We start from the raw sequence: 21,074 nt of genomic DNA on the forward strand, positions 1-21,074 counted from the left end.
TTCTTCTTCTGTACGACCACAACGTTTGATAGCCACTGTGATATTGCACTTCTCGAATGAAACCTGCTTGTAACAACTTGTTCACTTCTTCAGCTATAATGTGATTGCGTTCGGGGGCAAACCTTCGGTGTTTCTACTTAACCGGTTTGAACTCTGGATCCACCTTCAGACTATGGCAGGAGACTAAAGGATTGATCCCCACCATGTCCGAGTGATCCCATGCAAAAGCCGCTGTATTGCTCTGAATAACATCAATTAACACCTCATTTTCTTCGGACGTGGAGGAAGAGCCTAAGTAAGTGACCTTCTGAGGGTCGCCGAGGATAACTTCCATGGCTTCAAAGGTTTCCTCGGTGGGCTTCACAATTTCCTCTTCCTCCTTTACCCTAAGATACTTGGGCAGAGGGCTCTGTAATTACTATTTGGGTATATTTTTGGAGGCCACACCTGGTTTCTGCCGAGTAGACACTTTCTTTACTTCAGCCTGTGTCAACATATAGCATTCCTTCGCTGTGACTTGATCGCCCCATAGATTAATCACTTCTTTTCCATCCGGAGATAAGCACCGCATCATCTGGTGAAGGGTGGACGAAACTCCTCTCATTCGGTGTATGCAGCCTCTTCCCATAATGAGATTATATGAAGGATGGATTTCTGTTAAAACAAAGTTCTCCTTCAGCGTCCTCTTCGCCGCAGTTACGGGCAAGTCTATTACTCCAAGGGGATCTACTCTTGTGCCATTGAATCCCATGAACGAGCTGGAGGTAGGTCGAATAGATGATGACGGGATCTCTAGCTACTCAAGCTTTTGTGATAATGTTGGTACTACTTCTTGGATCTATCAAAACCCTATTGATCATACAATTGGCCACTAACAGACTGATGACCAATGGATCCTCGTGGGGGAGTTGAACTCTGGACAGGTCACCATCTTCGAATCCAATACTGATGCTTCCCGAAGCGATTGCATTAACTGAGGATACCTTCATGAGCTTGTGGGTTGCCCTCAATCTGGATCTGTATACCCCCTCGAATTCTTGATCATCTTCAGACTTGCCATGTATTGCATGAATGACTATTACTTGCGTACCTTCCACCCACGGGGATAGACCTCGCGGGGCTTTGCATACTTCTTTGTCATGAGGTAATCCACTAACTCACCTCTGGCGATCATATTCTCCACCTGTCGCCTAAGGGATCTGCAATCATTGGTTGAATGCCTAATCTCGATGATAAGCGCAATGCTTACTTTTGTCTTTTTGCTCCAGGGGTTGCTTTATTGGCTGTGGAGTTGTGAACTTCATCTTATTCTCTTGGAAGAGCTGAACCAAGGTAGTTCGAAGAGGTGTAAATCCTTCCTCTACCCTTTGCCTCTTTTCAGGTGCTTGGGTGATCGGCGTTGAGGGACGTTGGTTTTTTTGAATCTTTGAAGTTAGAATTCTTTCTCGAGGCTTGTTCTCCACCGTCACGAGGGTGGCATGCTGCGCTCGGTGGGCTATATTTTCCTCGAGCCGAATGTAGATCTGGGCCCTGGCATTGAGAGTTTGCATGTCGGGAGGAGAATATTTGACCAAGGAAATGTGGAACTTCGTCCGCTGAATCATCGTAAGTTTAAATGTCTCTATAGCAGTCGCAGGATGACAATTTGCTATTTCTGAGGCTTCCATGTTGAATCGTGATAAGAAATCTTGCAATGTTTCCCCCTTCTTTTGCCTTATGGTGAAGAGGCTGGCAATGCTCTTCTTTTGCTTCTTATTTTCGCAATACTGTGCTAGGAACATGGTGCACAGAGTTACATAATCTGGGATAGACTTATGCGGTCTATTCCTGAACCACTCTAGTGCTGCTCCTGTCAAGCTGGTAGGAAAAACTCTGCACATCCAAGGGTCATTACGATCATCCAAAGCCATCTTTTGGTTGTAATGATCTAGGTGCCGAGAAGGATCCCCCGTTCCATCAAACTGGGTGAAAGAGGGCATGGTAAATTTCTTGGGCCTCTCGACCAGATACATATCGTCAGTGAAAGGAGTTTTGACCAAGGAATTTTTGTGTTCTCTAGCCATCTCAGCAGGTGTCTGAATCTTCAGGAGTCTTTTCTCATCAAAGGCATCCTAAACACCTGCCCCATCTGGGATTCCATTAGACCACACCGTGAGCTTATAGCTGGATTCGATTTGCTCATCCTGTGTGCGACGAGGGATGTTATCTGAAGCCGCAGCCTCAGATCTTGCCCTCTGTTGTTGCTGAACCTCATTCGGCTGAGCCTCATTGGGTCGTGCCCCATTAGGTGGAGCCCCATTAGGTGGAAGTCCAATAATCAGAGGAAGATTCTGATTAGGGGGTGCTGCTGTGTCACCCACTGGTGGTGGTGGTGCCAACTGAGCCATTGCCGTTTGCAGAGTGTTATTCTGCTGTTGAAGCAAGACGATCTGTGCCACGCTTGCTTCGTTTGCCAGACGAAGTACGTCAAATTGGTGTAGAAATTCTTCACGCATCTTCTGCATCAATTCCGTCTGTTGATCCGTTGAAGATCCTCCGTTCGACATTCTGGATGGTAGTTAAGAAGAGTGGGAATATATTTGCACACGAGTTCCCACAGATGGCGCCAAAGGGTAGGTGCAAAATTTCACCCAACCAATTATGATCGAGAAAAAATAATACAACACACTCAACAAACAATAAGAATAAGCAAGAACAGTGTCTATTGAAGAATTGAATTGCTTGCCCCTTTATTGGAGGTCTTGTAATACCCTAATATTTTAAAGGATTTATTAATTGTAATTAAATACTTTTATTTTATTTTTAAATGATTTATTTAATTTATTTGGGTTTAATTGCTTTTATTTTTATTTTTAAATGATTTTTTTTTATATATATTTCATGATTGAATATGATGATTGTTTGTGGGTGTGCTTGATTATTGATTGAATTGGTGTGTTGGTTTGCTTTATAAGAATGTCATGATTGTGTTATTTTTAAGTTGTTTATTTGACCATGTGTAATTTTATGATAGTGTGATTTTATTGTGAATTAATTGTAATTATTAGATTTAATGGGATTAATTAATTTATTGAAGTTAATAGGTTTGGGCTTAGGGGGAGTGGAACCAATGGATATGGTCTTGGGCTTGGATGGAGCCTTATTGGGTTAATTAATAAAGGCCCATGGTTAAGTGATTATTTTAATAATTTTTTTTGTATAATTATAAATATATATTTAAGTATATATTTAATAGGTGTTATGGAAGGACATATATATATATATATATATATGTATATATGATTTAATTAACCAATGGGTTAATTATGGAAGGTATGTATATATATATATATATATATATATATATGTAATATAATATATGTTTATAGATATATATTATTTAATTGTTATTATTTTAATTCATAGTCTTAGTTGAAATAGGATTAGGAATTTAATGTGTATAAATATACACATAAGGATTTAGGGTGAAAGGTTTTTACACATTAGAAAAATAAGAGAGAGAGATAAGGAGAAGGCCAATAAAGAGGAGGCCAAATCTGAGGAGGAGGACGTTGGGATTGGAAGAGATGATCAAAGTCTGAAGCGTCGGTTTCGTTTCGAAAACTTCAGGTGAGTTTTTCTCTAACTCTCCTCTTAGAACTCATAAATATTTTACCTTAAATATCAAAATTTTAGGTTAAATTTATTCATTAAATAATGGTTAGAACGGATTATTTAAAAGTATGAATTATTATTTTTTTAATTTTGGAGTATTGGATTTTAATTGTATATATAGATGTTGTATATATATTTTAAAATCAATTTATAGGTGGATCTGTGACCCAAGAGGGGTAATTAGGGTTTATTTATTTTCTAGAATTGTTCTGTAAATTTTCTGAATTTTTCTGGTATTTTTTTCTATATTTTTAGGAATTTATTAGAATTTATTTTTCAATTATTTGCTTGGAAAATTATAGACATATATATATATAAATACTGGTTATATATATATACACACTGTGGTTCTGTTTACGACGCATCAAAATGGGATGGGGATCTGGTGCGACACAATGTATGCTATTACAGTGCACACGGAGCATGAAGCGTTGAGATTAATTTATATTTAGTCAAAGGTTTTGATGCGGTGCGGAACAAGATTTTATGGTGTGCTTGCAGATCTGGGCCGCTGATGCATGGTGATGATATTAGAACTGATCAGCTGCGGCGCGGTGTACACATGTTATGGAGCGCACGGATCTGGACCATTGAAGATGGCGGATTGATTCAGTGCAGCGCACCTATAGGAACGCGATGCAACCGGCCAATGGGGGCGCGCCGCGTCACCAAGAGGACCAACCAGCGCGCGTGGTAGCGCGTACGTGCGCGTGGTAGCGCATCCAAGCGCGTGTGCGCGTGTGCCAAACCCCCACCTCGTGTAACGGCGCGTGGGAGCGCGTGCGACCGTGGAAAAGGCTGTGGAGGCGCGTGCAGGGTGTTTAGGAGAGTGTGGGGCCGCGTAGGGAGGTGTTTGGGATTCCAGAAAGTTACTGTAGAGTCCGATAATGTCCCAGAGCTGATTTCAAGTTTATGAATGTTGAAATTAATTACTAGGGGATGTGTTTTAGGTGTTTGAGGGTTAAAGGATGCTACTACGATAACTAGTTACATTTAATTAGCATAATTATAATTAATTAATATATTAGTTATGGAAGGAAGTGTACATATATATATTTTTTTGTTATATATGTATATATATGAATTAACTAATATGTGATTGGTTTAGAGGGAAGTATATACATACATATATATATATATATATATATATATATATATATATATATATATGAATATATCATTTAAGATGATTAATAGTATCATTCTTATTTGGTATATCGTGATAGGTTGATTATTAAATTAATGTTATGCGTATAATATGCATGAGATGGATATGTATGATTCAGTGAATGGTTAAGTTAAAGGTTGATTCATGGTTAAAGTGTAGGCATGGATGAATTGCCAAAGGGTTAAATATACTACCTAAATATGTGTATGAATATAATACATACATAGGAAGCATGGATGAGTTGCTAATTAAAAGTATAAATAAATATACTTGTGGAGGCATGGTTGAATTGCCAATGTATAAATAAACATACTTAAGGAGGCATGGGTGAGTTGCCTATATATAAATAAATATGTTTATAATGGGATGGTTGATTGGCCAAAGTGTAACTATATTGTTGTGTGTTAGATGATTAAAATATATCATCTATGGTTACTATTTGTGTAAGTTGGATTAGGATTAGATATTCTTAAAGTAGAATAGTTTAGTATTTATAGTTTAGTGTGTTATTTTATACATATTAGTAAAATAATACTGGTAGTGATATGGGTGATTTGTCAAAGTCTAGTTATTGACTGTGTGATTTAAATACTTAAAATCATTATTGGTTTTGGAAATTAAATAAAATGTTCTTTTAATTATATTTTATGGTTTAAGTTATTAAATTGCTGTCTAGGATGGAGTTAGGGTTAGAGTAGTTTCTTTAAAAGAAATTGTGGATTGGACTGGGTTTGATTATTAATTAATCATTGATAATGGTTTTGGAATTGATGAACTTGGTAATAGTTATGATAGTTATATTGTATATAATTATGTACATTAAAGATAAAGACTTTATTAGTTTTGCTTTTGATCAGAGGTAATCTATTTATTGGTTTTCAGAGGTCTGGTAGAGAGAACTTGCTCGTAGGGTTTAACCCGCGATTTATTTTTTAGGTTATTAGAAGTTCAAGTCTCAAGGTTGAGGATCCGCAGCTGGAGGACTTATCCATTCATTCATCTTATTTCAATGTAGGATATTTTCTTATTGTTAAATAATGGATATTATTTAAAGACCATTGGATTATTGGATTATGTTATCAGGGATCCTTGATTTACAGGATTTTTGAATTGTAACTTTTGGGAGAATTATTAATGGAATTTTTATTTAATAGATTTTCATTCAGCGAATTATTTATTCTTTTTATTTCTTTTTGTACTCAGTGCTTGTTTAAATACTTTAATTGTTTTGATATCCCTTAATTTTGTGCGCGGACTTGATCAACCCGTGTTCCCAAATTAGGGGGTTTCACAGGTCTCGACCTCTATTTATACACAAAAGTTGGTAGAATTATGGTAGGACTCGCGTTGCTTGTCCTCCAATTCTTTCCATATATGACTTTCTTTACAAATAGAGTTCTTTCCATTGTATGATATTTCCTATGTAGAATTTGCTTTGTATAAAAACTTTCCATTCGAGTTGACTCCTTTGTTAAATAGGACTAAGCCATACTTAGTTATACTTGGGCCGGATGCGATTTAGTGTAAATGACTTGACTAATGGACCAAAACTCCAACAGCAGTGATGTTGGGCTGATCGGTACTTTTGTCTGGCTTCGGAGGCCCAACATAAATGATAACGGGTTAAAACACAACGTAACTTGGGCTTGATCTGGATGGGCTTCTGAGATCTCCAAAAAACAGATTTGTATAATGGTGACGTGTCTCATTCTTATTGGAGGAAATTTTTCCCTCCATAGTGGGTAGATTGGTAAGGGTGATTGGGTTGCCGAAATGGGTTTGATGGGTTGCTCAGGGATATGATAGTTGTGATCTCTAGTGATGGTTTGGGGTTTGACGACAGTAGGTTGTGGCTTGGGTATAATAAACATAGGGTTCATTTGGGTTTGTTTGGGGTTGAGGGATGTTGGTTGGTGAGGCTTTTATTGGTGGCAGTGGTGTGTTTTTTTGGTTCTTTTTCTTTTTAATTCTATTGCTATCTTATAGAAATAAAGTGAGAATTTTAGAACTAATAAATACTTATTTGTTAAATTTATATATTTAACTATAAGACAATTAGTTTGTTAAATTAGAGGTGAAAAAAAAAAAAAAATAGTTTCTGGTTTATTGTTGTATAAAAAATTCAATCGACTACATCAAAAAGTGAATCTACAAATTTGATCTAATCTGGTTCGATCCGTGCGGATCAGATTGGATTGTACATGACACTCACGGATTGGATAACAGATTAGGCCGGTAAAAATCCGATTCGCGGATTAAATATAGTGGGTGTGTGATTTAAGAGATTTAGAAAAGTGGGTGTGTAAGTAAGAGTGTGATTTGAGAGATTCAGAAAAGTGGGTGGTGGGTGTGTGATTTGAGAGATTAAGAAAAATGGGTATGTGAGTATAGAAATTCACAAAATATAGTGGGTGTGTGATTTGTGCAAGTTCACCATAAGATCTAAAACTCACCGTGCAACTCACGCGCTTCTCGGATTTGGCTTCTGACTATCGCTTCGGACTGACTCAACCCAAGCTCTAAGGTCGGCACGGCACCTCACCTCTCGTGCTTGTATATAGCACAGTGAAAAAGATAAAATAACATAAGCCACATTTGAAACTCAAACTTGAATTCAATGTTAGAATTTAATCCATTCTGAATGGGTTGAATATGGGTCTTGACCCATATTGACCCGTCCAATTTCAACTCAACCCAAACCCGGTCCAACCCGCCCATTTGCCACCCCTATATGTCTATTACTTTCTCTACACATACCATCACCCTATAACTTTAGTTTGATCTACCCAAACTCTGTTCAAAGGTCACACAGTCATACATAAGCTTGGCGACATTCTAAGGTTTTGTGAACTCGCTCCATAAAATAATTTCAAAAGAGAGCATGAACGGTACAATATGTGACTAATGCGCGGTAAACATCATAAGCACACTATGTTTGATTAAAACAGATACATAAAATATGATACATCAATAAAATTACAGAAAAATTGGAGTGAGAAGCAGATGAGACAACCACTGTCTTTGTGAAGCGAAGGATGAATGTTCTAGGTGGGCCATCTAAGCATGGAGTTGGAGACGTGTCATAGCCATCTGAGATTGAAAAGAGAGTCTAAATGGTCACGTGGGCATGGGAATTTATTAATTTAAATCAATGGAAAAAATTAAAATTACTGGAGTGTCACTATAAAGGCAGGTAACAATACCCGCAGGGGGGAAATAATAGTTCCCCTTGGTTGCCAACAATATCCAATAACAGAATCTCAATTTTTAAGTCTCACAGAGGTTGATTTATGATAGAAGTTGTAATCAACTCAGTGTGTTAACTTGCACTCTGGCCTTTGGGTTCATATCCCATCCCATTATGTTTCATGAATCAAGATTGTAATGACGGTTAAGAAAAACAAACCAAGCCCCAGAAATTAAAATGAAAATACATAATATGTTTTGTAGGACATAACCAGGGTACCACTATTACTAAAAGTTCCCATTATTATTAATAATAGGAGGTTGATTTATGATAGAAGTTGTAATCAACTCAGTGCGTTAACTTGCACTCTGGCCTTTGGGTTCACATCCCATTATGTTTCATGAATCAAGATTGTTATGACGGTTAAGAAAAACAAACCAAGCCCCAGAAATTAAAATGAAAATACATAATATGTTTTGTAAGAAATAACCAGGGTACCACTATTACTAAAAGTTCCCAACAGTGGAACACATTGATAATGCTCTGTAAACAATTTCCTATAAGTGGTTAAAAGCAATCAATCTGTTCTTGAACAGCTCAGGCACAACTTGCTAAAGACTTGGCTCGTATTCATTTATCAAGGAGAGATGAGCTCAATTTTAAATTTGAATGCTCATTTACAAACAAACCAAGCCTTAGCTTGTTCCAATTAAACTTGTGCAGGCTTGTGAATAAGCTCATAACTAATATTATTAAGGCCCGTTTGAATTTCTCATATAATATAATATTATAACTTGGTCCATGCATATTTATATGTATGCACTTCAGCTTATGATGCTTACCATGTAACACCCTCTATCTGTGTCTGATTCAGCTACATGAAGAGCCCATCTTCGGACCTACTCAAGCCCTTTAGAAATTCAGGATTCCTTCAACCAAACTAGATGCTATATAAGAGGGGTGAAGGGCCACCAATATGCATGAAGCTGCAAAAAGGGTAGATCTTCTGACATACGCTTCTACATGTTGGCATATCTCGCTGCATGAAAAACAGGAGACAAAGCTCAATGACAAATAAACGAATCATTTAGGCCAGTGGCAAATCAGCAATGACACAAGAAGCTGGGGCAAACCTACTACTATTCAGTGACAAAGAAAAACTACCACTTTAATCACCTGATACATAATTTTTCTTGTATAATCCTTATGGACCAGTTTAAATAGTAAATTCCATGCTGCCACATGCCATTGACCCGTAGGCACAACCCCCAGGATCCTGCTCTATGTCAATGTATGAAAGATGTAAGGTACCTGGAGCTTAACATATCTACTAGAGGAAGGGCCAAAGCAGATGCCTCTGGATGCATGGCTGCGCATTTCATACAAACACCAAGCATATCCCTGCATGGCGGGAAGCACGCAGTACAATAAGTTTCCCCAGTACAATAAGGTCCCTACCCAGCAAGTCAAATCCCTGGTTTTCTAGTATATTTGCTGATTGGAGGCTCCATCTGCGTGTCTTTCCTCTTTTGATGAGACCCCATTTTGGGGGAAGTTCTCTTTCATACGAGTTTGACCAATTTAATAGAAATCCCGTTCGCAAGATCTTTTTCCACAAACCAGCTCCAGGAGGCCCACACTACTAGGAATGAACCACGGTTGGTTGATATTGTTGTTAAAATATATACTTCATGTGACATTTAAGATATAACAACCCTTATGCTAATATGATATGAGATAATTAACAATATGCTAAGAAATGATTAATTAAATATGTAACTATTTATTTAATTAAATTGCAAAATAAAGCAATAAATTAATAAATAATAAATAAAGAACCTAGACCGAGGCTAGTATTGAATACTATGTCTTGATCCATGTTCTTTATTTATTATCTATTAATTTATTGTTTTATTTTGCATATTTAATTAAATATATAGTTACATATTTAATTAATTATTTCTTAGCATATTAGTAATTATCTCATATCATATTAGTATAAGGGTTATTATATCTTAAATGTCACATGAAGCATATATTTTAACAACAATCTTAAGACAGATTCACCCCGCTATGGTGCTAACGGATTCAGTGGCGTCTATCTCCCAGGATATAACGGTCTACATCTACCAGTAGCAGCACTACAAACTCGTGGATACGGCGAACCTCCTCCGTGTAATACTCTCTCTAACTCAAAAATGCATCTATACTATATAAATGCTGAATTGGATACAATCCGAACCAAATGGTTCGGACTAATTTTAATATGGCTCGATGAAATTAGATTAGGGTCTAAGTGGCTCGAACCACTTGACCTATGGTTTGAACCCACTTGAGTTGGGTTCAAGTCTAGAGAGGGAGAGAGAGAAAATTGAATTGAACAAAAACAAATGGCAGCCCAAAGGGGTATTTATAGAAATAGAGGTGCCTTTTTGGATTGGGTGTGTCTCTGTATCATTAAACACAACCATTTATATGTGTCTCTTCATCATTGGGCACATCCCTCCAATTGGTTGCAATGGTTCACATGGTGTCTGTTCACCAATAGACACATCTATTCCAATAAGTTGCAACCATTTAGAAACAAATATAACTTTTTGGAAAACAGATGCAACCTTTCGAAAATAGATACAACCCTTTGGAAAAAAAACTAACTTTTAATTTAAATTTAAAAACCAACCACCCATTTAAATAAGCCTAGCTCAAAAATAAAGGCCTAATCCAAAATTTCATTTACTAAAAAGAATAATCAGACTTTATAATTAGGCCCAAGCCCAAGCCCAAGCCCAAGCCCAAATCTGGCTTATTTAAATTTTAATTGGTTTCAACATTTTTTCCATGTGGGACAAGCACTTCCCACATTTTGCATACCCATTTAAGCTTATCAAAACATCACACTTCGAAGCTAATTTCTCATTCACCAGGAAACGGATTTGAGAAAGTAAATATACCACGTTTATCTCCTTGTGGAGAGAAACGTGCTCGTTTAGAGATTCACAAAAAATTCTTAGTGGAATCTATTCCAAATCTCATTCAAAGTTTATGTTTTTAATACCCCCATTTCCAACAGACATGAGGGCTCTTGGCTGATGTTTTGCTTTCATGGTTCTAGCATAAGCAAGCTCCTGCGTTGCCTTCGTCATGATATCAAGTATCATTATCCGTTGGCTCACATCTACATTAATTTGTTCAAAGTATCAAGAGATTCAAATAGAGATGTGACAATCAATGCCACAAGTGCCTCTTGCCTCTTTTCTTTGGCTGATTCTTCTTCCCCCTCAATAGTCGAATCAGAGCAACGAACCTGTACAAGACTTCTGACCACATCACCTGTTACATACTTCAGTTCATCAGGTGATGCACGCACAAGATTTTCAGCAACATCTGGAACCCTTTCGACTTGTGCGATAAAACTTTCGAGAAGAGAGATTGTTTCACCAACTTCTTAAATAACAGACCCATGGGAATCTAATTTGGTATTTGGCAAGGAAACCTTGCTGAAGACCAGTGGATTAATGGTTACACAACTTCTTCATGGATAAATTGGTAGCCATGCCAACTGCACTAGAAAATGCCAACATATTTTCTCTCTCCTCCCCCATTCTCACTCGCGGTTCTCTTTCTTCTCTCTAATTCCTTTACGCCTATTTGTTTCTCACTTTTAGAGCGTCATAGAGAAGAATCTGTAACTGGCGGCAAGGTAAGAACTGCTCGACCATCTTTTATTTATTTATTTAATAAAAATAGTTTGATTCGTCACTTTTGTTTCATCTTATCTTCTGCAATCATATCTGTAGATTCTAATTTCTTTTTAGATTTTTTATCCTCTTACATTCTATTCTAATGAGATAAATATGTTGTAATACCCCTAGTTTTCAAAAGGATATAATTGATAATTTAATTTTGTTTTTCATTTAATTGATTTAATTATGTGACTTAGTTGTTTTGTTTTCTTAATTGATTAATTGTGTTTATTTAAATTAATATTGTCTAATTGTGTTTTTATTTAATTATTTATTTGACTTGAAATTGTCAATGTGTTGTAAGTGACTTATGTAGTTATAATTATTTATTTGTTTTTAATTAGATGATTTAATTGTGATGTAATTTAGTTAATTAAAAGTAGGTTAAAAGATGGTAGTGTATATAGTGTAGGTTTAGGGTTTTGAAGATTAGTTAGCCGACTTTTAAATAGTCGTGGAATTAGGATTAGGGTCTAGCAGGAACCTATATATATAAGACAGTATGGTCTGCTAGGTTGAAAACCCTATTCACGACATAGTATCTTGAGAGGAAAAACAGAGAGAAGCTGCAGAGGGAATAAGAGAGGGTCGTGAGAGATCACCTGTAAGGCTAGAGGAAAAAGAAGGGGTTGCTTTGGGATGGAATTAAGAAGTAACAAAGGGATGAAACAGTGATCAGAGGAAGGAATGATCTTAGAGAATTCTGAAACTTGAGATGGCGTTGAAGGTTTCAAACCGAATCCTAAAAGCAAGTTTCATTCTATCTCCTTCCTGTAAACTTGTGTTCTGTGCATTCTATATAGTCTCCAGGAAATTAATTAAACTTTAAAATGGAATTTTGATGCATGGTAACAGACTTTAAACTGTTCGTATATTTAGGTGAACTGAAATTGTGTTCCTTGCATAAACTATTTTGTTCAGTTTTAAATTTTTGTCAAGCAATGCTTGTTGATATTTGAGGAGTCTTTAGGATGGTTGGGACTTAATTGAACCCTAAGAACTTTAAAAAAATTCTGGAGCAGAGGGTTGAACTTTGCTGGAAGCGGAGAAGGCAAACAGAGGAAGCATAAACTGTTTCAATTATGGTTTATGTTTTTGTCAATTAATTCATACTAGAATTGGAGAAGTTTCTAGGGTTGTTAGGACTTAAATTGAACCTTAAATATCTTTAACAAAGGTGGGACAGAGGACTGAAGCTTTACCGGAAGCGGAGAAGGCAAACAGAGGTAACAGAGAAGGAAAAAATGGAGGCTAAGAGAGTGGAGGAGGCTCCACACTCTTGTGGAGGTGGCTCCAAGAGGGTAGAGTAGGCTCCATACTTTTGTGGAGCCGGCTCCTCTTTTGAAATTGCTCAGTGAGTGGTTTTTTTTTTACGTTTTCGGATATTTTTCTGATTTCAGGGGCTTAAAGGTAATTACTGAAAAATAAAGGGGGTTCCAAATGTGTAAAAATTAACCTATTAAGACCCTCGAATAGTTGGTTTATGCTAGGGTGCTAATCCCAAGGGGCATCATGAAACGGAAACGTAGAATAGGCATGCTGTTAAGGAAGGAGGAAGGTTTAAGTTACTAAGTTTGTTTTAATAACTTAAACTAACTGGCATTGAATTATTTTTGGGATGTTATATAAATTATATATATAAATTAAAGGAGGCCAAAAAGGTCAGTTTAGGACATGGTCACAGACTTCATGAACTTAGATATTAAATGGCATGTTGTCAGGAGTGGTAGGAATTTTAGTTGCTAATTTTGTTTTAACGAACTAAATGGACTAGTATGGGAATACTGTTGGGGTTTCATATACTATGCAGTTTAGACTTCAGAGTGTCATATTACATCAGGCACAGGTTTTGGAGTGGACGGTCAAATGGACGTCATGTGATGTAAATGTTAACTTTCATGCCGTCAAGGATTGTGGAGGATTTCATTACTAGTCTTTATTTTAGTGATTTTAATTAACTAGTATGAGAGTATGGTTTCGGATTTCTAATATAATGTGGTCAGTTTAAAATTCTGAAAATCATTACATCATGTTATGGATGTTAATTGCTGAACTAATATATTTTTTATTCTGTCAATTATATGGGGAATGGATGGTTTAAATTATTTATCATTACTGTAGCAATTTGAACGAATGTTTCTTGATTTTAATCATGTACTGTATGCATAATAGAATCTTGTTTATATCTGATTGCTGTTATGTCGGACTCTGGATGTATTTGATGTTCTAATGAATGTGCATCATTTGTGGATCATTTGCATTATATGTACCGGTATGAGACGGTAACATATCAGGAATGGATTAAATCAAAAAGCTAAGTCCTACCCCTTCATACATAAGGAATGGATTAACTAAAATAGTTAAATCCTATATGGATGCATGTCCTGTCAACTAAAATAGTTGAACGACATAATGGATATTTGTTTTATTTTTCTACACTGGGAATGAATTTATATATATACTTATAGTACCATGATACGAGCTTGAGTCTCCTGATCATGGTTAGGATGCGTATATCGCGTGGATGGATAACTGGACCTAATGAAGTTCCTTGGTAGGTCTAGGTGTGTATGACTACGCTACGGCGTTTTACGTGTTACCTTCTACTCAGGCGTGATGACTATAGGTTAGTGAATATCCTATAGTGTGTATCTATATCTATATGGACTATTTTAGATATTGCCGAGCTATCTAGGATGTATCTGCGTATTGGGTTTATGTACGGATTGTAGTAGGATGGAACTTGCATGTGGGCCTGACCCACTCTTATTTTTTAGGTGTTCGACAATACCAGGCTTAGAGCTTGATCCTGTTGATGCAGATATAGACACTCACTCTTCCGACTACATAGGATTTTCTTTCTTATTTTAGTTTGGATTTTATTCTGTAAATTTATTTATCAGTTGGAATTATTAGTGGTCCACTAGATGGATTCCCAAGTTGTACGGATTTGAAGGATTTAAATAATATTAATATATTATTTAAAGTTTGAGGATTTTTATTTTGGATTTCTGCTCTGCGTATTATTCTATTTTAAATTCTTTTGTACTCTTGCTTGTTTATATATTAATTGTTTGGTATCCCTCGGATCTGTGCCCGGACTTTATCACCAGTGGCTCTAGAATCGAGGGGTATCACATATGTACTAGCCAAAGATTAGATATATATTTTAATCACGATTTTATATAATTGCAATTATACAATTTTTTTTTTTCTTTTTTGGTGATTAGTCAATTCAATCACAATTATTATTGCATATTTTTGGTTTCTGTAGTTTCTACACACTTGAATCTTATTTTATTATTTGTTATTAAGTAAGAATTCTGGTGGCGGCGGGAAAGGTTTGCCATTGGCGGGGTGGGAAAGTGAAATATAGGGGAAATTTTTTTTTTTTCCTAATTGAAGAGGATTAGGTTGTGAGGTTTAATCGCTAAAAAGTAAAGTGAATCAAGTAGGTTTGTAGGGCCTTGGGTATGACACGTGGTCGATTGTTATTAGAGGATATTTTTTTACCCAAAAGATATAAAACAACTGTTGAAGCTAAAAATATGTAGTACAAAATTTTTGTGTAAATCTACTCTGACATATCAGATTTACACAAAAATATATGCACAACGGTTGGAGATGCTATAAGTGTACAAACTCATCTCGACTATGTACAATAAATACAAGCATATCATACAAACAAACAAATATATATCGTTGTATATGCGGAGATCTATAAATAAAATAGATATTTGTGCGTGTGTGTGTGTGTATAGATATGCATGCTCATACTAATCCGATGACCATACAACATTAAGTTGGTTGACATCAATTTTTATTTGTAGATGGACATACCATGGCATGCTCAGATCACGCAATACTCCCTAAAGGGGGTACCCTAACCAATGCACAGTTGTATAACCCCTCAATTTACTTTGATACATAAAAAATAAAAAAGAAAACATTATTGTGCATTAAACCGGGATACCATATGCTCTATCCATCCCAAAATAAATGTAAATCTTTCCATTTTTAACTATCCCATTTTTTTGGTCACATTACCAATTTAAACTTCTTGCATTAAAGTGAATCATTTCATTTGTATGGACCCACAATAAATAGAATTTGATAATTCATTCACTATCAATATAATAAAACAAAATTACTAAAATTACCTTCTTATAAAGTTAAATTCCCTTTGAAAGGAATGGAGTATAAAATAGCCTTAGTATTGTTAGTATACTTTCTCATTAACTCCATCATTCTTCCCAGGTTGCAACTTGATTGGTGATGAGTGCTAAAAAGTGCGTATTTAAGCCCCTTAAGCTTAGGCATTCTAGTACCTTTACCTATCTTACTTTACCGTTTTAGATTGATTTCGTATTATTTCCATTTTTAGGCATTTATCCCGAAAATAAGCTAACTCAGCCAAATAAGAGCAGAAATGAAGCGATTCTGGGATGAATCAAAGAAAGGAGCCAATTGGAAGCAAAAGGAAAAAAAGGTGGAAAGCAACATCTTCGATCGATGTCAGATCAAAGTTTGATTAATCTAACATAATCGATCTCAGCACTTCAAGATGGACCAGAGCCATGATGACATTTTAGAGATCTCAAAAGTTCAATCGATCCAACATCATTCTTCAATCGATCGAACTGCTTTGTCCTTATCCAAATGATTGATCTTATCTAGTTGTACCACCCTACCAACCACTTTTGTCCTTTTCCCAAAAATATCTTCAAAATATCTCAGATTTGTCTTTATCCAAAAAGCACCACCAATGAAGATCGATCCAACCTAAGTTCGATAGATCTCAGCCATGTTCGATCGATCCAAGTCCAAGGTTCGATCGATCGAACTTCTTCCAGTGCGAAAAATTTAAATTTCCAGCTCATTGAAAGTTGTCCTTTATCCAATCATTGGGGAATATTTTGGGTGCCATTTACATATATAAGGATAAGAATTATTTTTTACACAATATCACCTAATAACATATCATATCATCTTTTGGAGAGCAAGCTTAGAGGGGGAGGAGGCTAGAGACACCATTGGAGATTCTTCATCAACCAAGGAGCAAATCTCTACCATGGAGTTAGCCCTTGAGGGTTGGAGAAGCACTACCATGAGTGGCTAGACATCCTCTTGGGGCTAGGGTTAGCCCCAAGCATGCTTTCTACATCTTGATTTTGTGTATTATTGAGGGATTAGTGTTGTAATACATGTTTTAACACTTATATATATATATATATATATATATATATATATATATATATATCTTGTTTATTCAATGATTTATGTGGTTTAATACTTCCAATTGATCATTTCATTCTATCCATATGTCTATGTATGCTAGAATAGATGTTCATGTGTTTGTCTCTATCTTTTATGTTATTGATACATGTCTATGTGTATTAATGTTATAGATCTAGAGATTGTCAAAACATAGTGCTTAAAGGAATGCTCTTGTAATTTTTTAGATGGTCCATACTCATTTCTTGATGGATTGTGCCTCTCCCTTAGCTTAATTAGTTTAATTTCATGTCATTAGCTTAATTGTAGTGTAGTGGTAGCATAGTTGTTAGATGGGAGGACAATCTATGCTTGTTATTTGATGTTTCATACTTTTGAATGCAAGTAGCATATGTCTTCAACCTTGTGGTGTATTTGGCTTGTGAGCTTAATGAAATGATTAATGACTTACTAGATATATTGTGTTTTTCACATGCTATTTAGACAATAAATACTTAATTGCTAGATATATTATGCTTTTCACATGTTGATTAGATAATATATACTTAATTGGTTACCCTTGCTAATTGAATCAACCAAACACACACACACATCAATATTGCAACACACATTTCCCTCATTAATCACTAGTTAAGGGTGTAGAAAAGCATTGCTTGGTGGTGACTTCTAAATCCCAAGATTTCTCTCTCTCTTTTACTTACTCTTTGTTGCATTCAATTATTTAGTTTAATTTGTTCTCTAGTTTAATCAACCAACTAACAATTTGTTTGATCAATCGACTTACTAACCCTAATAGTGATTCCACAAGCTAGTACGACTCCAATCCCTTGGGACGATCCCTACTCGCCCTTGCTACGTTAGTAGTAGTGGTGGTAGTGGTTTCATAAATTTAAACTTGACCTAAAAGGCTTTTCTTGAATTGCACATTCACTACATTATTTTGACGTATATCAAGCGGCGTCGTCAAATTTTGGCGCCGTTGCCGGGGATTAGGCAACGTCATGTTTGTGGTTTCAATTAGGAATTTGTACTCTTTTGATCGTGTCTTTACTTTGTTTTTATTTTTCTTTTGATTACTTATTGTGTTTGTTCATCTTTGACAAGGAGCATTGAGCTAGGAGCCAAGCAAAGGAGCATCCAAGCAAATGAGCTAAGCAAGCAAGGAAAAATGCTAAAAATTTAAAAAAATTTGCTAAGCTAAGCTATAAATTTGGCGTTGAAGTGCTAAAGGACTTTTGTGAGTTTTTTCTTACTTAATCCCTTAGTTAAATCGTCGGCCCGCGTAGAGGCTTGTTTTTAATTTCTTAGATAAATTGTGAGCCTGCGTGGAGGCTTTCTTAATTGTTCTTTGTATATTGTTTGAGCATGGGAGTATGGGAACATTGTTTGTGGAGCAAGTTTGTTGATTGTTGATTTGTTGCGAAGGATGAATGTTTGCTTGTTTTGTTGTGATTTGTGTGTTGCTTGTAGTCTCGTATAAACCTTGTCATATCATACATTCTAGGCATTCACATGGAAAATCTAGAGGGTAATCTTGGCTACTTAGACCTACGTTTCATGCAAAACCTACCTCTTAATCAACATGACCCCGGAGTTTAAGCTCCAATTCCTCCAATAGTCCTTCGTGATCATTATAATCTTCATGCATACCATGCACCTACTTGCATTGTGTTGCCTAATTTTGCGACTAATTAATATGAAATCAAGCCCGAGACCATTCAAATGTGTCCACTCTTTTATGGCTTAGATGAAGAGGAACCATATAAGCATCTTAATGAATTTCTTGAATTATGTTCCACCGTGAGGTACATGGATGTCCCGGAGGAAGTTCTTAAATTACTTCTCTTCCCTTTCACGCTTAAAAACAAAGCAAAGCATTAGTTCAATACTTTAGGGGTAAATTCAATAATATCTTGGGTACAAATGCAAAAATGAGTTTTTAAAAAAATTTTACCCCATAAGTTTGACCAATGTAATGTGTGCTTCAATTAGAGAATTTTCTCAAAAGGAATGAGAGTTGTTGTATGAGGCTTGGGAGAGATTGAATGACTTGCTAAGAAAGTGTCCGCATCATGGTATTCCAAAATGGCAAGTTATCCAATACTTCTATGAAAGCCTATCCGACATGCAAAAGGACATAGTTGATACCTCATGTGGAGGTTCGTATTTTGGGAAGCATGAAGATGACATTTGGCACCTTTTTGAAAAAATGAGTGAAAATTCTTTGCACAAATATTACACTTCTCGGCTTGATCAATTCTTGTTGAATCAAAAACAGGCTATCAATTCATCTCCTTTTCATCATACAACTCATCTTTGTAAGCCTTGCATGACATGTTCAACTGTTTTGCATACTACTTTTGGTTCTCCCCATGGACATGTTGTTAATGAACACTTTGAACAAGTTAATGCTATATTTGCTCACCCCTATTCAAATGCATATGTTCCATTGTGGATGAAAGCTCAAGCCCTTATCAAGCTAAAAATTTTCAAAGAAAATACATTCCACCTCATAAAAGAAATTGAGGTTCTCAAGGGTTTGTTTCTTTTTCTTTCCATCATCAAAGAATGAATGATCTCTCACATCCTCAAATATATGATTTCCAAGTTGGCTTTCATTATCCTCAAGCACTTTCTAGTAATTCTACATTCGAAGATCAGGTTTTGATAGCCTTGGGTAGCTTGCAGAAGGATAACAACATGTTGCATTCCCACTCTCGATCCATATCAAAGCTTGAATCCCAAATTGGGACTATAGCTAATGCATTGAATGTAAGAGAAATTGGGAAATTGCCTAGTCAACCCGAGAGGAATCCAAAAGCCCAATTTTGTGTGGAAGTAAACCCTACATCGGGGCGTTCTTCCCAAGCTCAAGCGCAAGCCATCACCACCTTGAGAAGTGGTAAGCAAGTGGACAATAAGGTTGAACTACCAAAGGAAGACAATGAATCGGTGCAACCTAAAGTTGTCACCTATCCAATTCCCAATTCCACTCCTACTTCTTTGAAAGAAAATGTTCCTAACCAGAATTCTCAATCTTCTCCATCATCCTCTCAAATTACAAAGTCTTGTGAGCCAAAAGCTCCATTCCCTTATGCTTTAAAAGAAACTTCGCCTTATGGGAGGCAAGAAGGGAAAACACATGACATGATGGAAGTTTTTAAGCAAGTCAACATCAATCTTCCTCTTTTGGATGCCATTAAGTAAATTGCAACTTATGCAAAATTCTTGAAAGATCTTTGCACACAAAAGAGGAAGAGCAAGGGACTAAGCCCTAAAAAAATGTTCCTCATAGAGCAAGTGATCTCCATTCTTCAACAAAACACTCCACTTAAGTTCAAAGATCCCGGTACTCCGACTATTTCTTGTGTAATCGGGACCCATGAAATTTGTAGAGCTCTTCTTGACTTAGGTGCAAGTGTTACTTTGATTCCTTACTCCGTATATGTCCAATTAGGGTTGAATGAATTGAAGCCAACATCGGTGGTGCTTCAAATGGCCAATAGATCCGTCAAAACACCTAAGGGCATGGTTGAGGACATCATTGTCAAAGTGGATAAATTCTACTTTCCGGTTGATCTTGTAGTTCTTGATACCGAACCAGTTGCTAATCCCTCCAACCACATCCCAATCATCTTGGGAAGACCATTCTTTGCCATCGCAAATACAACAATTAATTGTAGATCAGGGATTATGGACCATTCTTTTGGCAACATGATGATCAAACTTAATGCTTTCCATGCAAGTCGACATCCCATAGATGAAGATGAGTGTTGCTTTGTTAATGTGTTAGATGAGGTTGTTGAGGAATCGATTCCAACGATGGTAATGAAACAACCAATTGAGAATAATCTTTCATCTCTTTTATCTGATGATCCTCTTGCTTCTTGTCTTCTTGAAATGTATGGAAGTTGTGGATTTGATGATGAAAAATCAATAAATGAAGTAAGCAATCTCATGGAATCTGTTGCAAGATTAGATTTTCCATCTTGGAAAACTCCAATCGAACCTCTTCCTCCACTCTCTAGCACTCCACCGGTTTCATCTTTAGTCTCTCCACCAATTGTTGAGCTTAAAACTCTACCTT

The 21,074-nt window shown here is 36.2% G+C and overlaps 1 protein-coding gene and 1 pseudogene across 1 annotated transcript; both read right to left on the reverse strand.

The window, feature by feature from the left end:
* Positions 1 to 1,220: 1,220 nt before the first annotated feature.
* LOC132305296 (uncharacterized) lies at positions 1,221 to 2,063 on the reverse strand. The gene has a single exon (XM_059802962.1). The coding sequence runs from the start codon at positions 2,061 to 2,063 to the stop codon at positions 1,221 to 1,223; it is 843 nt and encodes a 280-aa protein (XP_059658945.1).
* A 5,735-nt stretch (positions 2,064 to 7,798) lies between these two features.
* Positions 7,799 to 21,074, reverse strand: part of LOC132305297 (uncharacterized) — a 114,537-nt pseudogene continuing 101,261 nt past the window's right edge.

Source organism: Cornus florida, unplaced genomic scaffold (assembly GCF_030987335.1).
Source record: "Cornus florida cultivar Cherokee Brave unplaced genomic scaffold, ASM3098733v1 CherokeeBrave_3.0.0_Hap2_Chr04, whole genome shotgun sequence".
Taxonomy (NCBI): Eukaryota; Viridiplantae; Streptophyta; class Magnoliopsida; order Cornales; family Cornaceae; genus Cornus; species Cornus florida.